The 19096-nt window shown below is 40.4% G+C and overlaps 1 protein-coding gene across 2 annotated transcripts; it reads right to left on the bottom strand.

Moving 5' to 3' along the window:
• Positions 1-5120: 5120 nt before the first annotated feature.
• Positions 5121-18876, bottom strand: igsf10 (immunoglobulin superfamily, member 10). 2 transcript variants are annotated; one of them, XM_028045663.1, is made up of 10 exons: positions 18675-18876; positions 17791-18072; positions 16354-16483; positions 15573-15963; positions 13226-13978; positions 11519-13117; positions 9725-11182; positions 7970-8873; positions 7124-7490; positions 5121-7045 (listed from the first exon to the last, which is right to left on the bottom strand). In XM_028045663.1, exons 2-10 carry the CDS (start codon positions 18009-18011, stop codon positions 5495-5497), a joined length of 7374 nt encoding a protein of 2457 aa, XP_027901464.1. In that variant the 5' UTR covers positions 18012-18072; positions 18675-18876; the 3' UTR covers positions 5121-5494. The 2 variants fall into 2 exon arrangements, with proteins under 2 accessions (XP_027901464.1, XP_027901465.1); XM_028045664.1 differs by having other exon boundaries at positions 17791-18125.
• Between the last annotated feature and the right edge of the window lie 220 nt (positions 18877-19096).

Below are 19096 nucleotides of genomic sequence, written 5' to 3' on the forward strand. Positions count from 1 at the left end.
GAAACATGGAAGAACCTCTGACTGGAGGCAAGCCTCGCCAAAGGAACGACATTTGCCAACATAATCCACTTTAACAACAGTTTGTGTTGTACAAAGTTTCTGTGTATTGACATTCCCAGCATATAAATGGTAGTGTGTGTTGAAAGTCGAGCAACTAAGCCACACCTGGAGATAATCCTTTATTTTTCTCTTGTTGTTTGGCGTTGATTACTAGGGTTTTAATTCTTGCCCTCTGCAGCCCACCTGGTAAGTTTCTTAGAACAGATAAAGCCGAGAGCTGTTGCAGTCTAATACGGCGGCTTTGGCTCATTGAAAGTGTCCATAGATGTGAAGCACAATGATTAGGAAGTACTTGTTTTTAGTACAGTGCCTGAGCGACTGAAGTGACTCTAATGAGATATACAAACATCAGGCTTTACCAGTCCACCTGGAAAATGTTTGGGAAATAAAGAACACATCTGCACCCAATTAAACCAAAGGACCCCCTGATGAAGTGCTTCCACTGTCCCCAGGGTTGGGAACAGACTACACAGAAAAAAAAATGGTCTTAAAATGCAAATACCATTCACTGCAACACAAAAACTCACAGTGTGTTTTAGGATTTTATTGCATGTAATACTTGCCACATTTACTTTCTGAAAAACATTATGTTTACAGCTAAAGTGAGATGAGTTATGACCGTGATGTTTTACTGTAGTACCAACGTGAAATGGTTTCTGATACTTCATGCTCAACGGTCCAAATCTGGTTTCTAGATTAAGTCAAGGAATATAAAGGAAGGCCTTTTAACTAGCTTGCTTCCAACTTACGAGTAAAAGAAAACACACTTTATGTTTACGTTTGTGTGCTTGCCATTGTAGGTGGCTCTAATGTTTTTACAGCAGAGCTCAATGGACTCTTGTCACTATTACTATTCGTGCCTCAAAAAGATTACGCTTCTTTCTTCACACAGAGAAATAAGTGACATCTACCTAAAGCACAACAAAGCTATTTCATATAAGAACAAGTTAGGTTAAAGCTTACAGATACCTAGAGGCAGAATAACCCAAAGTGGAAAAACAATACCTTTAATGAGCTGGCTTAACTCAGTTTATTTATTTTCCAGGAGCATTGTTATTTTCCTTATTTCCTTGTTTTTGTTGTTGTTATTGTTTGAGAATTCCATTTCTAAAAAGTAAAAGCATTATTTAACCTACAAAGTATGTAACTACGTATATGTCTGTGTAAAATGTTATTAATTTCCCGACAGTCTTATTATTTTACCTGTGTATGTAAAAATGAAAGTGTCCAGGTTTCATATGAGCGTTTGCGAAATAAAAAAAGCTCTTCAGATATGAGCTTAAAATTCACGTCATTGTACCAGTGTCACACTGGACTCACCCAATCTGACACACATGACATTACACAACATAACTGAGTGAATATCTTGCTACAGGGTTCACTAATATTTATTTATTATTGCTACAGTGTTTTGAAAGGGAAATAGGAAACCAGGTGTAACATCACCCAAACATCCTAGTTTTGGCCTCGGACTGGACCTCCATGGTCCTCTGCTTCAGTTCGTACTTTGAAAATATAAACTTTTCTCCACCGCATTCCTCTTTTGAGCAGCTGTTTGATACAAAACCAATGTGAGTGCACAACCTTTGTTTCTGGCTCTCAATGATTACTAGCTCTGTCCATGAGTTAATTTGGGTATTTCAGCTTACCAAGTCCCATCAGCAGGACTTGCACCACAACTTGGAATCCATTAGGGTTGTAAGTGTCAGTGAAGTAATTTACTTCTTTAAAAGATTTAGTACTATTTCTAACAGTATTTCATGTATTTTAAGTTGTTTGATTCACATTTTGAGATTTGTGTAAAATGATTGTAATTTAATTCGTCTCGAACTACTTTTGTTATCGCGAGATTTGCATGTATATGATAGATTTGAGTGAACGGAATGAACAGAAGCCTGGACCACATGTAGCAGCCTCGTGTCTCCTGTAGCTGTCAAGGTATTTTGTAATTGTGTTTGTAATATTTTGTGAATTGATCAGTTATGATGTTTTAATTACTCCATTTATTTTTATTTTAATTTAGAGTGGACAAGACAAAGATTGTTTCTTAAAGACCTCCAAAGTGGCAGGCGGCCACAAAGTAACTTTTGTTAAATCACGTGTCACCTGTCTGTAAATGTATCTATATCTAAAGCCTTGTCTTTTATTTCTATAGTTTTCACGGCGTTTAATAAAGAGCGCGTCTAAAGGAAGCCGTGCCAGTGTTATCACTGTGGAGCTACAGGGGTTAACTTTTTCTCTTATTGAACTTCTTGTCACTAAGAAAGTGTCTGGGTCTCGTGCAGTTTCTCATGTCAAGTTTTACATCCACGAAAGCTGCTACCTTCAACAATCGACGAGCGCTCCATGCATATCCCACGAGCCTTCGCTGGCATGTAAAATGTTATTCCCTGTGGTTCCAGCAGAAAGATCAAGAAACCTGAACGACAGTTGTAGACTGACAGCCCCGACCTTGGAGAGAGGTGCAAGAGATTGCTGTTCCTTGTAGCTGGAAGTCAGAGGTGTGGATTCTACACCGTCAGTGAGAAATTCCAGCAGGATCGCTGTTACAGACACAAATGCATTTCCTTGGTAGAGTTAATGTATGTGTGATATTTGTGTATTCAACAAGCTGAGAGTGACAGAAAGAATATTTAATATTATAAACATTTGTAACTATCTTCTGGATTTCTGCAAAAAAAAAAAAAAAAGACAAAGGCATTCATTGTGTCCTGCAGGGGACTTCAGCTTGAGGCTTTAAAGAAAAAGGGCATCCTGTAATGTTAACAGAAGAGTAGTGTCTGAAAACCACTGCTTGCGAGTTCCCAGCGTCTGAAGATATTAGTTTCCAGCTTCGCACAGCCAGCGTTTTATTTCATGTATGGAATTCGTCCCACAAACCAAAAGTATGTCTCACTCTATTGCGGTTTTCCTTGTCTATCCAGTCAAAACTTTTTCACTTCCTTTCCTCTCTCTGCAGGTAATTTTCTCCTCTTAAAAGTACATTGCAACTCCATTATATAAATTACCTGTTGATTAGAACAGTATTCGGGTATATCAGTAACTAATCGAACGATTAGGCAAAAGGTTAAAGGAGAAACCTGGTTTCAAAACCAGGTCTGAGTGTAGAAAAATGTATAACTAATGTAAATGAATCAACAATTGAAATGGTTGAAAATGTGAAACAAGATGTACTGGTCAAATTAGAAGGAAAGTAGTGTAACCTAGATGCACAATGCTACTGTATGTGAAGCAGAAAGTAAATATCCTCAAGACTTTGAATAGCACATAAACCTCTGGATTTCTCTTTTGAGTTGGTGAAATGCTGTAAGAAATGCAGAAATGAACATATTAACTTAGATACAGCGCTAAAAAGCATTAAGATCCAGATACAAAAAATTACTTGGGGACATTGATCGAAGTTGAGCATAAATGCATATTACACTTTTTAGACATTTTATGTGCTGCAAATTTTTTTTAAAATTATTCACAAGTTTCCTTCTCTTTACAAAATGGGAAAGTTGAAGGGGTGTACAAATGTACAAATAAAGTATTGCTAAACAGCCTTCAATGTCTGCTTTAGTTATGAAAAATGTACCTTGCATGTGCTACATGTTTTCCTAAAACATCAAGGAGAGTTAGCACTTTAACCTTCCATCTTATGTCAAGTAAGTAAGCCAAGAGGTAATAAAATGAGGAATAACAAGCTCACTTTGCGTTTTTGGAATAGCTTTCCAATAATATATGAGGCTCTTTGAAGTACATTACACATTCTTGTCTAAAGTTCTCATAAATATTCAAAACAGAGTACACCCCATCTTAAGAACTGAAACAGCAGAACTGAAAAAATAAACTAACGCTATCCATGAAGGCCCCATTTTATGAATGCTGTTATTCACTTCAGCAAAGTGAATAACAGACTATGTAGTGTTCTAAGAATTGTGATTTTGATTTATTATCATTCAACTCATAAATGAAAACACTTTCTGCAAATCTGCATTAGAAGGCAATTGCCTCTTTCTCAATATTTGCCTTGGTGATTATGCACTGCTCTCGGTTGATTCTAAACTTTGAAAAAGTTTTTCCTGACTCCGTGAAAACTGATTTATTGGAAAATACATATTTAAAGGGCCAGTACTACTTATTTTCCAGCCATATGGTATCATTTTACATCACAATCAAGTAACTGTTATCTTCAGTTGGTATGAAAATGCTGTACATATCAAATATAACGTAAAACTTTGCAATCTGACAACTTGAAATTGGCCTCTGTCTCTTTAAGAAGTTCCTGTTGTTTCTGACACTCTACCTTTAAAACTTCATAATAACAGGAGTGTTGGACTGAGAAATAGTTTGAATGATAAGCTCAGCTCAGCTTTGCTGGCCTAAACAATAGCACAGGTATAATTTAACCAAAGAATGTCATGAATATGTGTTTAGAGCTGCATTGATTGCAGTTTTCTGGCCGATCCCTGGTTACCGATCTTTAAAAAGCCTGACCTGCCGATTTTGACTTTGGCTGATATAAATTTGTTTTGTCTGAAATGTTGGTGTGGGCTGCTCAGTGGCGCAGTTGGTAGCACTGTTGCCTTGCAGCAAGAAGGTCCTGGGTTCGATTCCCGGCCGGGGTCTTTCTGCATGGAGTTTGCATGTTCTCCCTGTGCATGCGTGGGTTCTCTCCGGGTACTCCGGCTTCCTCCCACAGTCCAAAAACATGACTGTTAGGTTAATTGGTCTATCTAGATTCTCCCTAGGTGTGAGTGTGTGTGTGCATGGTTGTTTGTCCTGTATGTCTTTGTGTTGCCCTGCGACAGACTGGCGACCTGTCCAGGGTGAACCCCGCCTCCCGCCCGGAACGTAGCTGGAGATAGGCACCGGCAACCCTCCCGACCCCATTAGGGACAAGGGTGAACAGAAAATGGATGGATGGATGGATGAAATGTTGGTAAATATAGGGAAAAAAGTCACAGAGTTGGCAACAGTGGGATGAATATTATTAACTGCAAATGTGCAGACCTGGCCTGGTGGGCTAGTCTGTCAGTCTCACCTCTCACAGTAGAGCAGAAGAGGACAGAGACTGGTTTTGAAACCTTTGTTGACAAAGGTAAGATTAGGAGATAAGATGGGCTTCATATGTAAGTGTTGACCAATCACGATCCCCCAAAATTAAGGAAATCGGCACCCAGAAATCAACTGGTTGATAAATCAGTTAGCCAATAAATGTATCCTATTATATATGCATACAATGTAAACAGCACTTCCAGAGATACAAGAAGTTTATAGCAGGTTTGTGAATGATCTAATGATCGGGTTGCTGATTGCAGCAAGTCCACATTGTTAGCAGAACTGGAGGGCCCCAAAACCAAATTACGCTCGGTGCCCCATGGAGGCTTGGGCCAGCCCTGCAGGTGTGGCTTGATCTCTCGGTGTTAACATTTAAATGTATGACCTCCTCTCAAAGTACAAGAACAAATGTGACCTTTGAGTCTGTACCAAGGTAGTTTTTGGCTGAGCATTTGTATTGTCCAGAGTCAGAAGAAGATGGCCTCTGGATGACCAGTGTGCCCTGCGGGTGAAGCAGCTCATTACCCATAGGCCGACCCTGCTCTGCTGTTGAAAGAACTGAATGATCTGGAAGTTCCCAGGTGATTTCTGGCTTTGGAATTCCAGTTGCAATGCAATTGAGCTTTAATGGTGTTCCAATTATTGCCGTCAGTCTAGGAGGCGAACCCATGGTGATCTGTGGAGGGTAAGCAATCACAAGGACAGGAACAGTAATGAGCGCCTCTCCAGCATTGTTGCGAGCCCTGCAGATGTAGTTTCCTTTGTCATGGACAGTAGTGTCACGAACAACCAGAGTACCATTCTCTAGCAAATGGTAGCGACCAAGTATCTGAGGCTGAGAAAAAGTGTGACCACCAGGAATAGTCCAGTAGATTCTGGGTCGGGGACTTCCATCAGATAGACAGTGAAGATAGAGGGGTTCCCCAGAAATGCTGCGTATGACGCCTTTAGGCCTTGTGAAGATGTACGGCTTCTGTCCAATGTTCAAAATGATTAGTTTCTCTATGTAGCCCACAAAGTTCCGGGCCCCACAGCGGTACTTTCCAGAATCTTCTTCACGGGAGCTATAGATGACTAAAGTCCCATCATCACCTGGTATGAGACGAGAGCTGTGCCTGGATCCACTTGTAATCCGTGTTCCATTAGGCAAAGTCCAAATGATCTCAGGCCTTGGTTGACCATCGGCTGAACAATTCAGAATGGTAGTTTTTCCAGTCCGAGACATAATACGTTCATTAAAGGGGTTCTTGAAGATTGGCCTACGCAGCACATTGGTAACCTCCAGTTGCACGACCATAACTGCCTCTCCTCCATCGTTCCTTGCCAAGCAAATGAATTCCGCACTATCAGAAGGTCGCACATTCCGAATCTCTAGAGTCCCATTATGATGGACATTAATCCTGCTGCCAAAGTATGGTGCTGAAAGAAAGATACTGTCAGGCATAATCCAAGTGACGGTTGGTGTGGGGTCACCTTCAGCCTTGCAGTCTAAGAGTTTCCTAGAGTGTTTTATAGCCACATCTTTCATAACTGTTCTGTTCTGTTGGTAGCCATTGATGACCGGAGGATCCCCATCAATGTCTAACTTATAAATCCTTCGGTTTTCTCCAACAGGATTGCGAGCCATGCAGACATACTCCCCAGCATCAATAAGTGTCACATCTCGTATACCCAGTGAACCATTGGCGTGAATTAAGTACCGCTCATTTGACGCTGCTATTACATCATTGTTAGATAGCCTCCATAGAATTTTTGGTTTTGGCTCCCCAAACGTTTCACAGTCAAAGCGAATATTTCCTCCAGGCTTCACTCTGGCGTAGGTTTGGCTTGGCGGACGTATTCTTGGGGCAGCTGTCACCACAGTAATATGTACATGCATCTCATCTTTTCCCACCTGGTTCTCAGCGTAGCATGTATAATCCCCCTCCTCAGAAGTACTAACCTAGAGAAATATAAAACGAAATGTTAAAATTAGTCTGTGAGTGTTTTGCACGGATGTGCCATTGGTAAAAAGGTATACCTGGTTCAAAAACAGAGTTCCATTTTCAAACAACGTATAGCGACGTGCTCGTCCTCCTCCATGGCCAGCATCAGCCTGCAAAGCACTGTTGACCATGGTGCCATCTGGTAGGCCCCAAGAGATTTCAGGTTTTGGTGCTCCTGAGGCTTTGCAGTCTACTCTCAAGTCTTTGCCATAGTGAACCTGTTTTTTCCTGTTAAACTTAGGCTCTATTTTGGCTGGCTTCATCGACACAGTGACCCTCGTGAACTGAAGAGCATCTCCAATTGGACTTTGTGCCACACAAAGGTAATCTCCAGCATCTTTATCACTTACTGTGTTGACAACGAGGGTTCCATTAACCAGGACCTGAATTCTGCTGCTCATCCTGAAAAATACATAATAATTAAAATACATAACAGACAGTACATGTCACTGTAGTGTCTTAAAACTGTGATTTACAAGATTTAAGTCGTTGTATAAACATGAGAAATAATGCCAATGTAGTTTTTCACTCGCATACAACTCTGCTTGTCCAATGTTATTACCTGGCTGCAACTAAAGAGCAAATAACAATCAAATTTTCACATTCGGATTGTATGAACAATACTTGGAGAGAGCAAAGCAAGTGCTAGCATTTTGTTGAAAAAGACAAATTGTTCTCCTTTTAAAATCACAACAGAGGCCGCAATATGTAAAGAATGACAGCTAGCATTAATTTGGCTTAAAACTGTCATTACATTACTGGACAAACACTGCTTTTTTCGGTGTTTCCTTGAGGAATTGCAATGCAGTTTTAATCTACAGTATGTATTTGCTGGAAATGTCTTTATTTTGCATTATATTGCTTTTTTTTTTTTTTTATACCTGTGCCACTGGTCCACAACAGCTTTTGATGGAAGCCTCCAGAGGATCTTTGGTTTAGGTTCTCCTGTTGCTGAGCAGTCGAGCCTTAACTGATCCCCAAAAGACAGCTCTGTCATGTTTGGAGATGTCTCCACTATCTCAGGTGGATGCTCTTGTTTTTCCACTGACAGAGTTACTACTCTTCGCTCTGAACCAGTGGAGCTGGTAGCAATACATTCATATTTTCCATCGTCTTCTGCATTCACATCTTTTATAAAAAGGGTCCCATTCGCAAGCACCGATATCCTTTTTTCACTCATACGTTGATGAGATCTGACCACTGATCCGTCATGGAGGACCCAGTGAATGCTGGGATGTGGAGTGCCATAGCTGCTGCAAGGGAGCCACAGGTTTTGTCTCCACCTGGCTTTCAGCTGCTGCCGTTTTTGCTCAACAATACCTGGGGGTGCCGCAACCACCTGCAGTCGAACAGTAGCTGTATCTGCTCCTGCTGGATTACTGGCAATGCATTTATAATATCCCCTGTCATAAACAGACACATGGTCTATAATCAGGGTCCCCTCAGATGATACCAGTACCCTTCCTCTCTCTGTATTTTCACCCCTAACTTGGGTCCTGTTTGCCAAGATCCAAGAAATCATGGGTAACGGTCGGCCTTCAGCTTTGCATTTCATTTCCACTCTGTCTCCTGTTTGAGATTTAATTTCTCTCATTTTTGGTTCAAGGATCCGTGAGGGGTAGGCTACCACAGAGAGGGTAACAAGAAGTTTGTCTGATCCAAGATCATTCTCAGCGAGACAAAGGTACTGGCCACGGTCCTTAATATTGGCATTTTGGATGGTTAGGGTTCCGTTGCTCAGCACTTCAAACCTGCCCGTTTTTTCACTGATGGAAATAGTGTTTCCTAAGACACAAAAAAAGACAAATAAGTAAAACAAATATCAGTAACCCACACAAAACCAGTCAAGGGAAATAAGAAATAGACCAAAAATTTAAAATTTGTGATCTTCGAAAACAGAAAATCTGAGATGGTGTTCAATCTCAATCATCCATTGCCAGGACTGTTGTTCAGTATGTTTTAGAAGTTTTCCTCATTAAGCACAACTCACTCAAGTAAATCCTTTAAGAAAAGGTCTCTGCAGAACTTGCTGATATGCTAAGTATGTGAAACAGCTCTCTGAATATGCAAAGTATTTGGAAGGTATGCAAAGCACAACCCCTTGAGTACTTGAGTACCTACTCTAAGTTACTTGCCATGAATCAAATTCAGAACAAATACCTGCAGATACAGTAAAGATCAACATAAACTATATTTCTGACAGATTTAGATTTATAGTTCTATTAATTTAACCAAGACGTTTATTTCTAGTTGCAAATGTGACTGAAGGAGTATGACATTTGAAAAAAATTTCATTTTAGCAGTTCTTTTTTTTTTTCTTTTTTTTTTTACAATTTAACAGTTGCATGTCAAAAATTAGCTATATTCTTTTCAATAATTAATGGAACCGGTTTTATTGAAATTACAGGATTTACAGAAGAACCACAGAAGGAACTAGCTGGTCAAAATAAAAATAGTCATTTAAATCTGAATCTGCCAGGAGGAATGAATGATTTTGAGCTTAAGACTACATCTCAAGAAAAACATGTTGTATTCAGAAGCCTTTAAATATAATTATGTTTTCCAAAAAAAACTAAAGATGTGAGCTTTTAATCTTAATTTTTAAATGCGACAGATGAATAAAACTGTAAAAGTACCTGTGAATGAGGAGAAGTGTTTCCAGGTCATCACCGGAGGCGGGTTTCCCACAGCCTTACATGGGAGGAAAGCATCGGAGTTGGACAAAACAGTAAAGCTCGCTGCATTTCCTCCAACTATCCTTGGTTTGCTCCTCGTGGGTTTTGCTGTGGGGTTTAGTGGAACAGTCCTGGCAGTGGTAGCTTCATTGTCCATGAAATGATTAGGAGCACCAGGGATAGAGTTATAAGTGACTTTTTTATCTTTAGAAAGGACATTGTTATCTTCCTCTGATGTAAATGTAGTCATTGTGTCAAAAGCAAGACCTTTCTCTGCTTTTCCCTTTGCATTGCTACTGTTTTCTATAGGTTCGATTGTCCTGTGTGGTGACTGGAGAGAGGTGTCGCCATTATTTCTCTGTATCGGAGGTCTGACATTGCTGACTCTGCTCTGAACAGTTACATAAGGTTGCTTTGTGGTTCTAGGCATCAATGTAGTTGTATGGTGAGGGTTTGAAATTGTGTAAGCGGGACTGTAAAATGAAACAGATTGTGTGGTTTCATCATTTGCATTTTTCTTAGTTGTGACTTCTCCAGTCGAAACCACATTTGTCTTAGAAATGACTTTAGTAAATTTCGGCCTCTTGAAGAGCCTCCTTCCCCCAAAAGGCTTCTTTCTTCTTCCCTGTTGTCTTCTTCTTCCACCAAAGCTCTGGTTGCTTGCAAGTTGATTTGAAGAACCTCCAGATCCTGATGTTAATACTCTATCAGGATTGTCAACAGAATGTTGATCGACAGTAGGTGGAGCAGGAAGAGTTTGTATTTCTGTTGGCGTTTGAGCTGTGTCCAAAGACCTGGAATAATCAGATGCACTTGTTTTAGTTGGGTAATATTCAGTTCCAAGTGTTGTAAACTCAAAATCTCCAGATGCTAAACCTTCATCGTCATCTAACGAGCTCTCTTTGCCGTTTGCACTTTTAGATGGTGACAGAGACCAAAGGATGCCTTGTGGGATTGTCATGGTGGTAGTTTCATCAGTAGGGAGTGTAGTAACCGATGTAGTCTGAACTGTAGCTTTTGGTTGAACAAATGGTTTCTTTAATTTGCCCAGCAGTTTTACCCTTTCACTGCTTTCAAATAGTCTGTTCCATGGTATCTTTCCATGGATAACCTTAGATTTAGTTGTGTTAGTTTTTGTGGTGCTAATTTGCTGTTCTTCTTTTGGGGTAGGAAAAGGACAGATTGTTGAATAAATTTCTGGTGCCTCGGCAGACGTTATATAGTCAGAGGAGACCTCTGATCCAGACTGAGCATGGATAACAGGGGTATTTGCAATGTAATGATTTGTGACAGAAGTTGCAGTTTTTTGTGTAGAGGTAGGCCTTTCTCTTTTGCTTAAAAATAAATTGGAGGAAAGTGTTGGAGTGACGGGCTGAGCATTAGTCGTCCCCGTCTTCCTGTTTTCGTCGCAGTCACAATCTGAGGAAATATTTAAAGATTGTAGATAAGTTTGTGGAAATTGTATTTTCTCAAAAACAGAGTTGGTACACATTTTTTATGAGAAAAGATGAAAAGGTGAAGAGAACTTTTAGACAATGGGATAGGATAGAAAGTCTGTAAACACAGCCGTTTTTGCATTCAAAATAAATAATATACTATTATATATATAATAAGAGTATATATATATATATATACACATACATAAAACGTTTTTCATACTTTGTTTTGTTAGACTGTCGAATCCTCCCTAAAGTCAATATTGCAAAAAACCCCCCAAAAAACAAAAAACTGCTGACAACAGCTGAACTGTCTTACCTGTGGTATTTTCTTCCTTCTTGACAGATGGCTGTTTAAATCGATTGATAAAAGCCTTTATGTCAGTGATCCTGTTGGGTTTAATTAACCTCCTTCGACCATGCAGGGTCCTCCTGCCACCTTTTCCTCTGTTGCTCTTGTGTGGAATTATTTTGATCTGTTGCTTCGAGATGATGGTGGAGCCGGCAGGCAGCTGCGGAGACTTGATTGTTTGTGTAGTGTGGAAGGTGATTATGTCTTTCTCTCTTTCTGTGGTAGTAATTGCTGTAAAAGTCATTTGGCTCTTTGGGTCTGTGTGAAGTACGAGCTCCAATGGGTCTGGATCATCCATTACCGGAGTAACGTTGGGGTCTGTAGTCAGTGCGAGTGCTGCCCCGGTGGATGTTTCCATCTTCGCAGTTGGTTGTTCCAAAATGCTGAGGTGAGTTACTTGTGTATCATCTCTCCTACCAAGCTGTAAGGTGACAGGGTTCAGATCTGTAGGTGGCACACTGGTTCTTTCCAGTGGGTAAAATTCTGTTATCCGAAACTGACTTGGTATATGTGTGTATACAGGCTTTATTGGTTTATATGTTTCCATAGTTTCTGTGGTTGGTTTCACTTTCCATGGGGCAACAATGAGATGCTCTTCTTTATAACCCCCACCAGAACCAGTTTCCTCCTCAGCAATATAAACTGTGTTTGGATTTTTATTTTTGACACTCTCGTTTACTGTGCTGGTCTTTACTTTTGATCCATCGTGAGCTTTTTCCATTAATTTAGCAAATTTCTGTGGGTCAATCTTCCTGGAAGCTTGAGCAAACACCCTACTACTCCAGATGCGTCTGTTGTGAGCTGCTCCCCTCCTTCTTTGTCCCATTCTACCATGAGGACTTCCTCTCCCCTCTAGTCGCAGTCTAGGGTAGGACCGATCTGAAGTGACAGTCCTGGATTCCTGACTCGTTTTTTCTGAAGGAGCAGAAAATGCATTCTCTTTGAGTTTAACTGTATGATCTTCCAAACTGGAATCCATCTTGGAGTCCGTCGCCATTCCTGATCCTTCACTTTTCAGATCCGTCATGCCCTCAAACCTTTCTGCGGATAGTGTTACCTGAGACACGAGTAAGTCAATTCCCAGGTGATTAGCAACCAAGCACCTATAAAATCCTCGGTCCCTGGCTGTGAGGCCTTGAATCAGAAGTGTGCCATTCTCATACACCTTTCTATTTGCTTGAGACTTGTCGAGCACTGAGTGGTCGGGGAGAATCCATGAAACAGAGCCCCTGGGACTCCCAGTGGAGCTACAGTCAAGCGTAAGCTTATCATCAGTTGACTTCGAGAGCTGTAGACCATTAACCCCAGCCTCCTCCACGTCGGGAGAAAGTACAGTCACCCGAAACGTGAGGACATCCGCATCCAAGTAGTTTGTGGCAATGCACCGGTACAGACCAGTGTCAGAGGCATCTGCGCCACGAAGAGTTAGCACCCCATCAGCAGAGATCACGATCCTTCTGTCCTCACTGTAAAAAGGAGCCCGGACTTTACTTCCATCTGGTAAAATCCACTCCATCAGAGGCTTTGGATCACCTTGGATATGACAGCTCAACTTTGCCACACCACCTATGTTAATAAAGAGACACATTTTACAGAAGCAAGAACATTTATTCACAAGAATACAGTAAGGCATTCCTAATCTTTCAAAGAAGGTTGCATAAGAGATGAACCTACCTGCAATCACAATGTGCTCAGTCTTAGTTTGATTGTCTCTTTTGATCATGGTCCAGGAATAACGACCTCTTTTTGTAGGTATAGCTTCAAGATGTAAACTGACAATCGACTGGTACTTAATATGCAAGGTAGAAAAGGTGGTTGTAGTACGATCAAGCTGGAGGCTCACTTCTCCTTGCATTAACCATGCAGGAGTTGCTTTAATGTCAGCTTTAATGTTTGTTGTAATTCCTTCCTCTCCAGCTTTCGCCTGACTGTATCTGTAAATCATTTCAGGTGTTCTGGCCAGCATCACGCCTCTCTCGAGCCTCATAGGAGAGTCACTGTAAGTGGCCAAGATCTGCCAGAGCTGTTGGACGTGTTCATGGTCGACGTTACACACCAAATATGTAGTGATACCGGTGGTAAGACCTGTCACAACTCTTCCCTCGTCCTCTGTTGCGGTTTGCGTCAGGTTTTCAAAAGCAGTAGGCGTCTGAACGGTACATGTTAGACTGGCATCTTGGTAAGACTGGTCAGTCAGGTTCATCTGTATGGAGCCTAACGGGGCAATAAAGTCCTTGGGGTAAACAGGGATAAAGTCCCCTTCCACCAGGCTTATGTTTTTCTGCTTGAGATGGGATTTAATCCAGGGTTTGGTACAAACAAAGGCATCACGGTGGAGGATAAATACAGATTGACCATGGTGAAGGGCAGGAGTTTCACAAACAGGACACAGCTGGCCTTGCCTGTCTCGCTTACACTTCAGCACACCTGCAAGCAATTATCAAGTGGTGTTCTGTTTAGTTGTCTACACAGAGGAAAAGAACAGTTTACACATTATCCAAGTCAGAACTTGAAAGTAAAACTTGTGACCCAGAAAAGATTAACATCATGATGCAAAAATATGTGAGTTATGAGTTCACTTTTGGTAAATCCATTTATTGTCCCTGAATCACAACAAGGACTACTCAATTCTATCCTGACTAAACCATATAATTTGCCTTTTCAACGTTTCTTGTCTTTGGTTTTTTTCTGTACCTGGGTATGCTGAAACAAGCATTTTGCTGCATTTAGCAATATTTCTAAAAAGATTTCTCCCTTTAAAATGTTTCTTATTTTGTTCAGACATAAAATTTAATGCATTTTTATGAAGAAAAAAGATAATTAGAAATCAATTAAACCTTACACAACTACTACAACACCATCTTGGCATTCTTAAATCCAAAACATCCTCATATTTACCCCTCCCACGGTCTTAAGAGACGGGGTCATTTAGACCCCATGTGTTTTTTTACTCTCTGCGCGGTCCAGCCGGGGTCGCCCTGACCCCGTGTGCGCTTTTGAGTTTTATTTTTCTTCCCTGCTGTTTGAATGTGGCATTTGCCGCAGTCCTCTTGAGTGTATTGGTAATACAACGGGAGGGCTCAAAGCCAGATAACCTAAAAATCTTAAAACTGTGGACCAGACATACATTTTCAAGCAAATGACTGATTTGCTTTTATTTTTTTTAAAGAAAGTCATTCATTTTAAAACGGACTTTTCTAAGACAATAGCAGTGTTTGGTCTCATGAATATGGAGGATAACTTAGCATCTGATAGTGCAGTGTCTTGAAGCCTGCTACTGTCTATTGCTATTTACAGAAGATTGCTTGGTTAAACAGGAGGAATTTTTAACTGGCATATGCCACATGAATTTGTGTCATTATATTGGGAAAGCAGAAGAAAGACGGAGTGAACACTTCTCTGCAAAGATTAGTGATGCAGGCATGGAGCATCCCAAAAGTGAGGGCTGAGAGCCTGATGTAGATTATGAGATTGTGCCACAGCCATAGGACAGAAAACTCAAGCAGGGAACAAACAGCCAGACAGCTGAAATGATGCTGTTTGAAGTTTATCAGGTGATAATTTGTTTTCTTTTACATTATATATATATATATATATTTACTTTGAAGGTGTTCCCTATTTCTACAAAATGTTTTTCATCAATTAAAATCCATTCTTCCTGTCTGTTTCATGATAATTAGCCTCAGCTGTGACTGGTTTTTGTCTGTCCTAGCCAAGTAAAATCACAGTGTGAAGTGTGAGTGAGAAGCTAGCGCTCTTGAAAAATATTTGACCTCTCTAGATAAATCCCCCTAATGAATCTCCAGTTCATCAACTCAAGTTGGAGCTAGAGACTTTACAAATACTACTTTATTTATGTCGTATTGAGACATGATTTCATCATTTCAAATACAACATAATTGCATTTAACTTTCCTATACTCAGGGCTGCTTAGAGCTTTATTATTATTTTTTTAAAAACAAATTCCCAGTATCGTGACATGGAAATGACTGCAACTATTCTTTTACAGTCAAATACTCACCAGAGTTCCTTTGTGTCCACTCTGAGAACCACTTCATCTGACAATCACATCTCCACGGGTTGCCGTGGAGGAAGAGGTTCTCCAACTGACTGCAGCCTAAGAAAATGTCAGCAGGCAGAGTGCTAAGAAGATTGTCTGACAAGTGGATGGTTTTTAGTGAGGACACTTTGAAAACCTGGCTGTGTCTCAGTGTGATGAATGTGTCTGCGTGGAGCTGCTGGAGTTGGTTGCCCTCCAGCTGGACCAGCTGCAAGTTTGTCAGGCCATAGAAAGCCTCTGGGTTGATAAATTCTATCTGGTTGTGGTCTATGTGGAGTCTCAGCAGGCTGTTCAGGCCTTTAAATGTATCTTTGCGTAATTCCTTGATTTTATTGTGTGACATCTTCAGGACCTGCAACAAACAGGCAGTAGAAACGATTCATTAGTGTGATTTCAACATATCAGAATGCACGTCTTACAAATGCCATTGTTTGCCATCTGATTATTTGTCTAGTCTAAAAACTGTCACACAGTTTGTTAGTGGACCTGATTTGCATGAAACAATAACAACACTAAAAAAAAAGCAGAAATCAAATAGTTTCTTTGTAAAAGTCATGCTGTTGTCAAAGTTTGCTAGCATGGTATCTGAAAGGAACTAAATACTATTTTTCTGGGTCTTTACATAATAAAGACATACTATTTTAAAGCACTGTAATTTACAATGGCTTCTCAGGAGGCAATGTTATTTTGACCTTTAAGAACATTTTATAATTGTAATCTGTTAAAACACACATTATTTTACCTGTAAAGACCTGAGATCTCTGAAGGGGCTGTCATCCATGCTGGTTATGGTGTTGCTGTGCAGCATCAGGAGTTGCAACTTCTCAAGCCTCAAGAAATCGCTTTCTCTCAAGAAAGTTAGACCATTGTACCTGACAGCAAAGAAACTTCAGCTTTAGTTCATACAGATTGGTGGTTGCATATCTACAGCAGGTGTAAATGAGCAAGAGTGCCAACAAAACACAACCCGACGAAGCACAACATACACATGGATGAGCAGGAGAAGGCTAAACAAAAAATGTGTTCATGTAAGTGGCACGAAAAGAGCAACATTTTGAATGACAAGTTTCAAAGAGGAGCCCTGACATGAATCGACAGTTAAAGTCGTTAAGATGATAAATTTGCCTCGTTGACATGCAGCAACAGGCACTTCAGGGTCTCACCGTCCTGAGGGTGCGGTCAGCTTTTCAACACCTCTGTCAAAATCTTTTTGGAACATGTATCAACTTGTTCACTACTGTTGCTAAACACAGCAACAATGCCAGCCTTGCCATGGCGAAGCACAGCACATCCTCTGTCCTGAGAGTTCTCAAGTGAAATATCATTCAGACACAATAGAGAATGACGGAAGACGGATAGCTTGGCCGTGTTGTAGAAAGAATCTTTCACAAACCGAAGACATCTGTAGGCGAGCGCCATAGATGGGGATTAGCGTTCTTTTCCCAAAGCAAAACAAAAAATTTGCATCAGTTTCATAGCAAGTGTAGCTTGATGAGTTTTTGCCTTCTCTATATCAGGCTTCCAGTCTTCCAGAGCTACCATCCTGCCACTTTTTAGATGCATATCTGCCAAGTCACATAGTTGAATTCCCCCACCAGGATTCATTTTGCCTTTCAGAAACCCGATAACGAACAGTTTATTTTGTTCAAATGAACTGGAGAGGTGTTGCATTTAAAAGCTGCAGGATGAAAGCTTTTGAGGACAAGACATGGACACCCCTGCTCTATATACTTGTTTTCCTTTGCCAAAAGAAAAACATAGAAATAAAAAAAGGACAATGCCGGTCCTAAAAATACCTCTAACTCCTCTCAGTCATGTACAAAACAGATTTTTTAAAATTTAACTTGCGGGTCAGTAATAAATCTTACCTGACGTAAGAACTATCCAACACATTTGTCGCCGTCATAATAGCCGTCAAGTAGTGTTGGTTGTTTTCAATTTATTTCACATCTTAAAATCAATTTAGCAAATAATTAGAAACATCATGGCAGTAGTTAAGTATTGCAGGACAACCTGTCCCTTAGTACGAAGCAGTTATCTGAGAATGCAGTAGCTAACAGTAGTTTCTTTTTGTAATGTAAATGTTTTTGCCAGCAGTTAAAATTGGAGTAATTTCTTTTCTGATTGCAAACAGCTGTACAACCTGCTGAAAGTTGGGAACAAAAAAAAAAACACATACCCAAGGTTAATTCTTTCCACAGCTGGTGGGAAGTGGTCAGGTACTGCGGTCAGATACCTGAAGGTGCAGTGCACTTCAGCGGGAATGTGACACACACATGATTTGGGGCAGTCGGCGCACGACGGCTGCATGGCAGCCAACAATAACAGAGCCCCCAGTAAGCGCCTGCGTAGGCAGAAAGCACTGCGGTCACACGCGCTCATGGTGCAGCGGGCAGTCATGTGGACGGGGCTTCAGGAAGGAGGATGCGACACTTTGACCTGATCCATTAATGAAATCCACCTGAAGAGAGAGAGAGAAAGAGAGAGAGGCTTGGCAAATTCAGGCAAAACCTCCTGAGAGAATGATGTCGTTATACATTTATTGAAGTTAAAGCACAGAAAGGATGAAGTGCACCAGCGTGGTTAAAGGTCCAACGTTGAGCATGATTTAAAGCTCATGGCTTAAAATATTATAACAAAAATGTGAAGTAGAAACAAAAAGGGAATCATAAACACACACATATTGACATGTTTACCTTTTGACACTGTATAATGACTTTTCTTTAAGAAAGTATCTGCAAGTGTTGTGCCACAACATCTTTTTATATTCAGCTCATCATAATATGTTTTGTGTAGAAATTATGAATCCATCGCAAGTGGAGTAAAATTAACTGGTTTAAAAAAAAAGAAGCAAATATCAGAGAATTATTGTCCTAAATCAATATTACAATTCTGATGGGAAAATCCAATTACATCTTATGAAACATTTGCCTACTAAAGAACAATAATGAATATGACCAAATAATGCAAGCACTTTTTAAAGATAAGATCAACACACACCACTTTAAGTAAAAAAAAAAAAAAGAAAGAAAGAAAGAAAATAAAGGCATGCAAAAACCTCACCTCAGTCAAAAACAGCAGATGAAAACAGACTCGCTGCACATGTGAAGTTGGAGAGTTCTTCCTAAAGCTATTTAAGGTCCACATTGAGTTGGAGCATTTCTCCAGTCTGCTGTGTAGGAAGAACAAATCTGGTCATTTCTGCGTTTAGCGTCTGCAGCTGAGCGCACACTCCGGTCTCCTCCACCCCCAGCAATTTGCTGTAGTGAAGTCCTAGAGCAACTCCAGCTATCAAACACCGAGGGAGTCGGGTTGCACAAAACACTCTCCATCCGACAGACCCGATTTAAAAAAAAAAAAACCCAATAAATTGTTCCCTAACTCAAGGAACTGCAGAGAATAATGCAATTATGAACCGCTGCCAAGACGTTAGAATTTTTTTTTTTAGGTGCAAAATCTCTTCTAAACAGAGGCAGAGGCAGAGA

Source organism: Xiphophorus couchianus, chromosome 18 (genome assembly GCF_001444195.1).
Source record: "Xiphophorus couchianus chromosome 18, X_couchianus-1.0, whole genome shotgun sequence".
Taxonomy (NCBI): domain Eukaryota; kingdom Metazoa; phylum Chordata; class Actinopteri; order Cyprinodontiformes; family Poeciliidae; genus Xiphophorus; species Xiphophorus couchianus.

Bases quoted from the DNA above. Each gene is read 5' to 3' on its own strand.
- igsf10 (XM_028045663.1), bottom strand. From the start codon at position 18,011: ATGACTGCCCGCTGCACCATGAGCGCGTGTGACCGCAGTGCTTTCTGC. The intron at 13,118-13,225 runs GTAGGTTCATCT...TTATTAACATAG, and splicing joins TGAGCACATTGTGATTGCAG to GTGGTGTGGCAAAGTTGAGC. The intron at 7,046-7,123 runs GTATACCTTTTT...ATATTTCTCTAG, and splicing joins GAACTCTGTTTTTGAACCAG to GTTAGTACTTCTGAGGAGGG.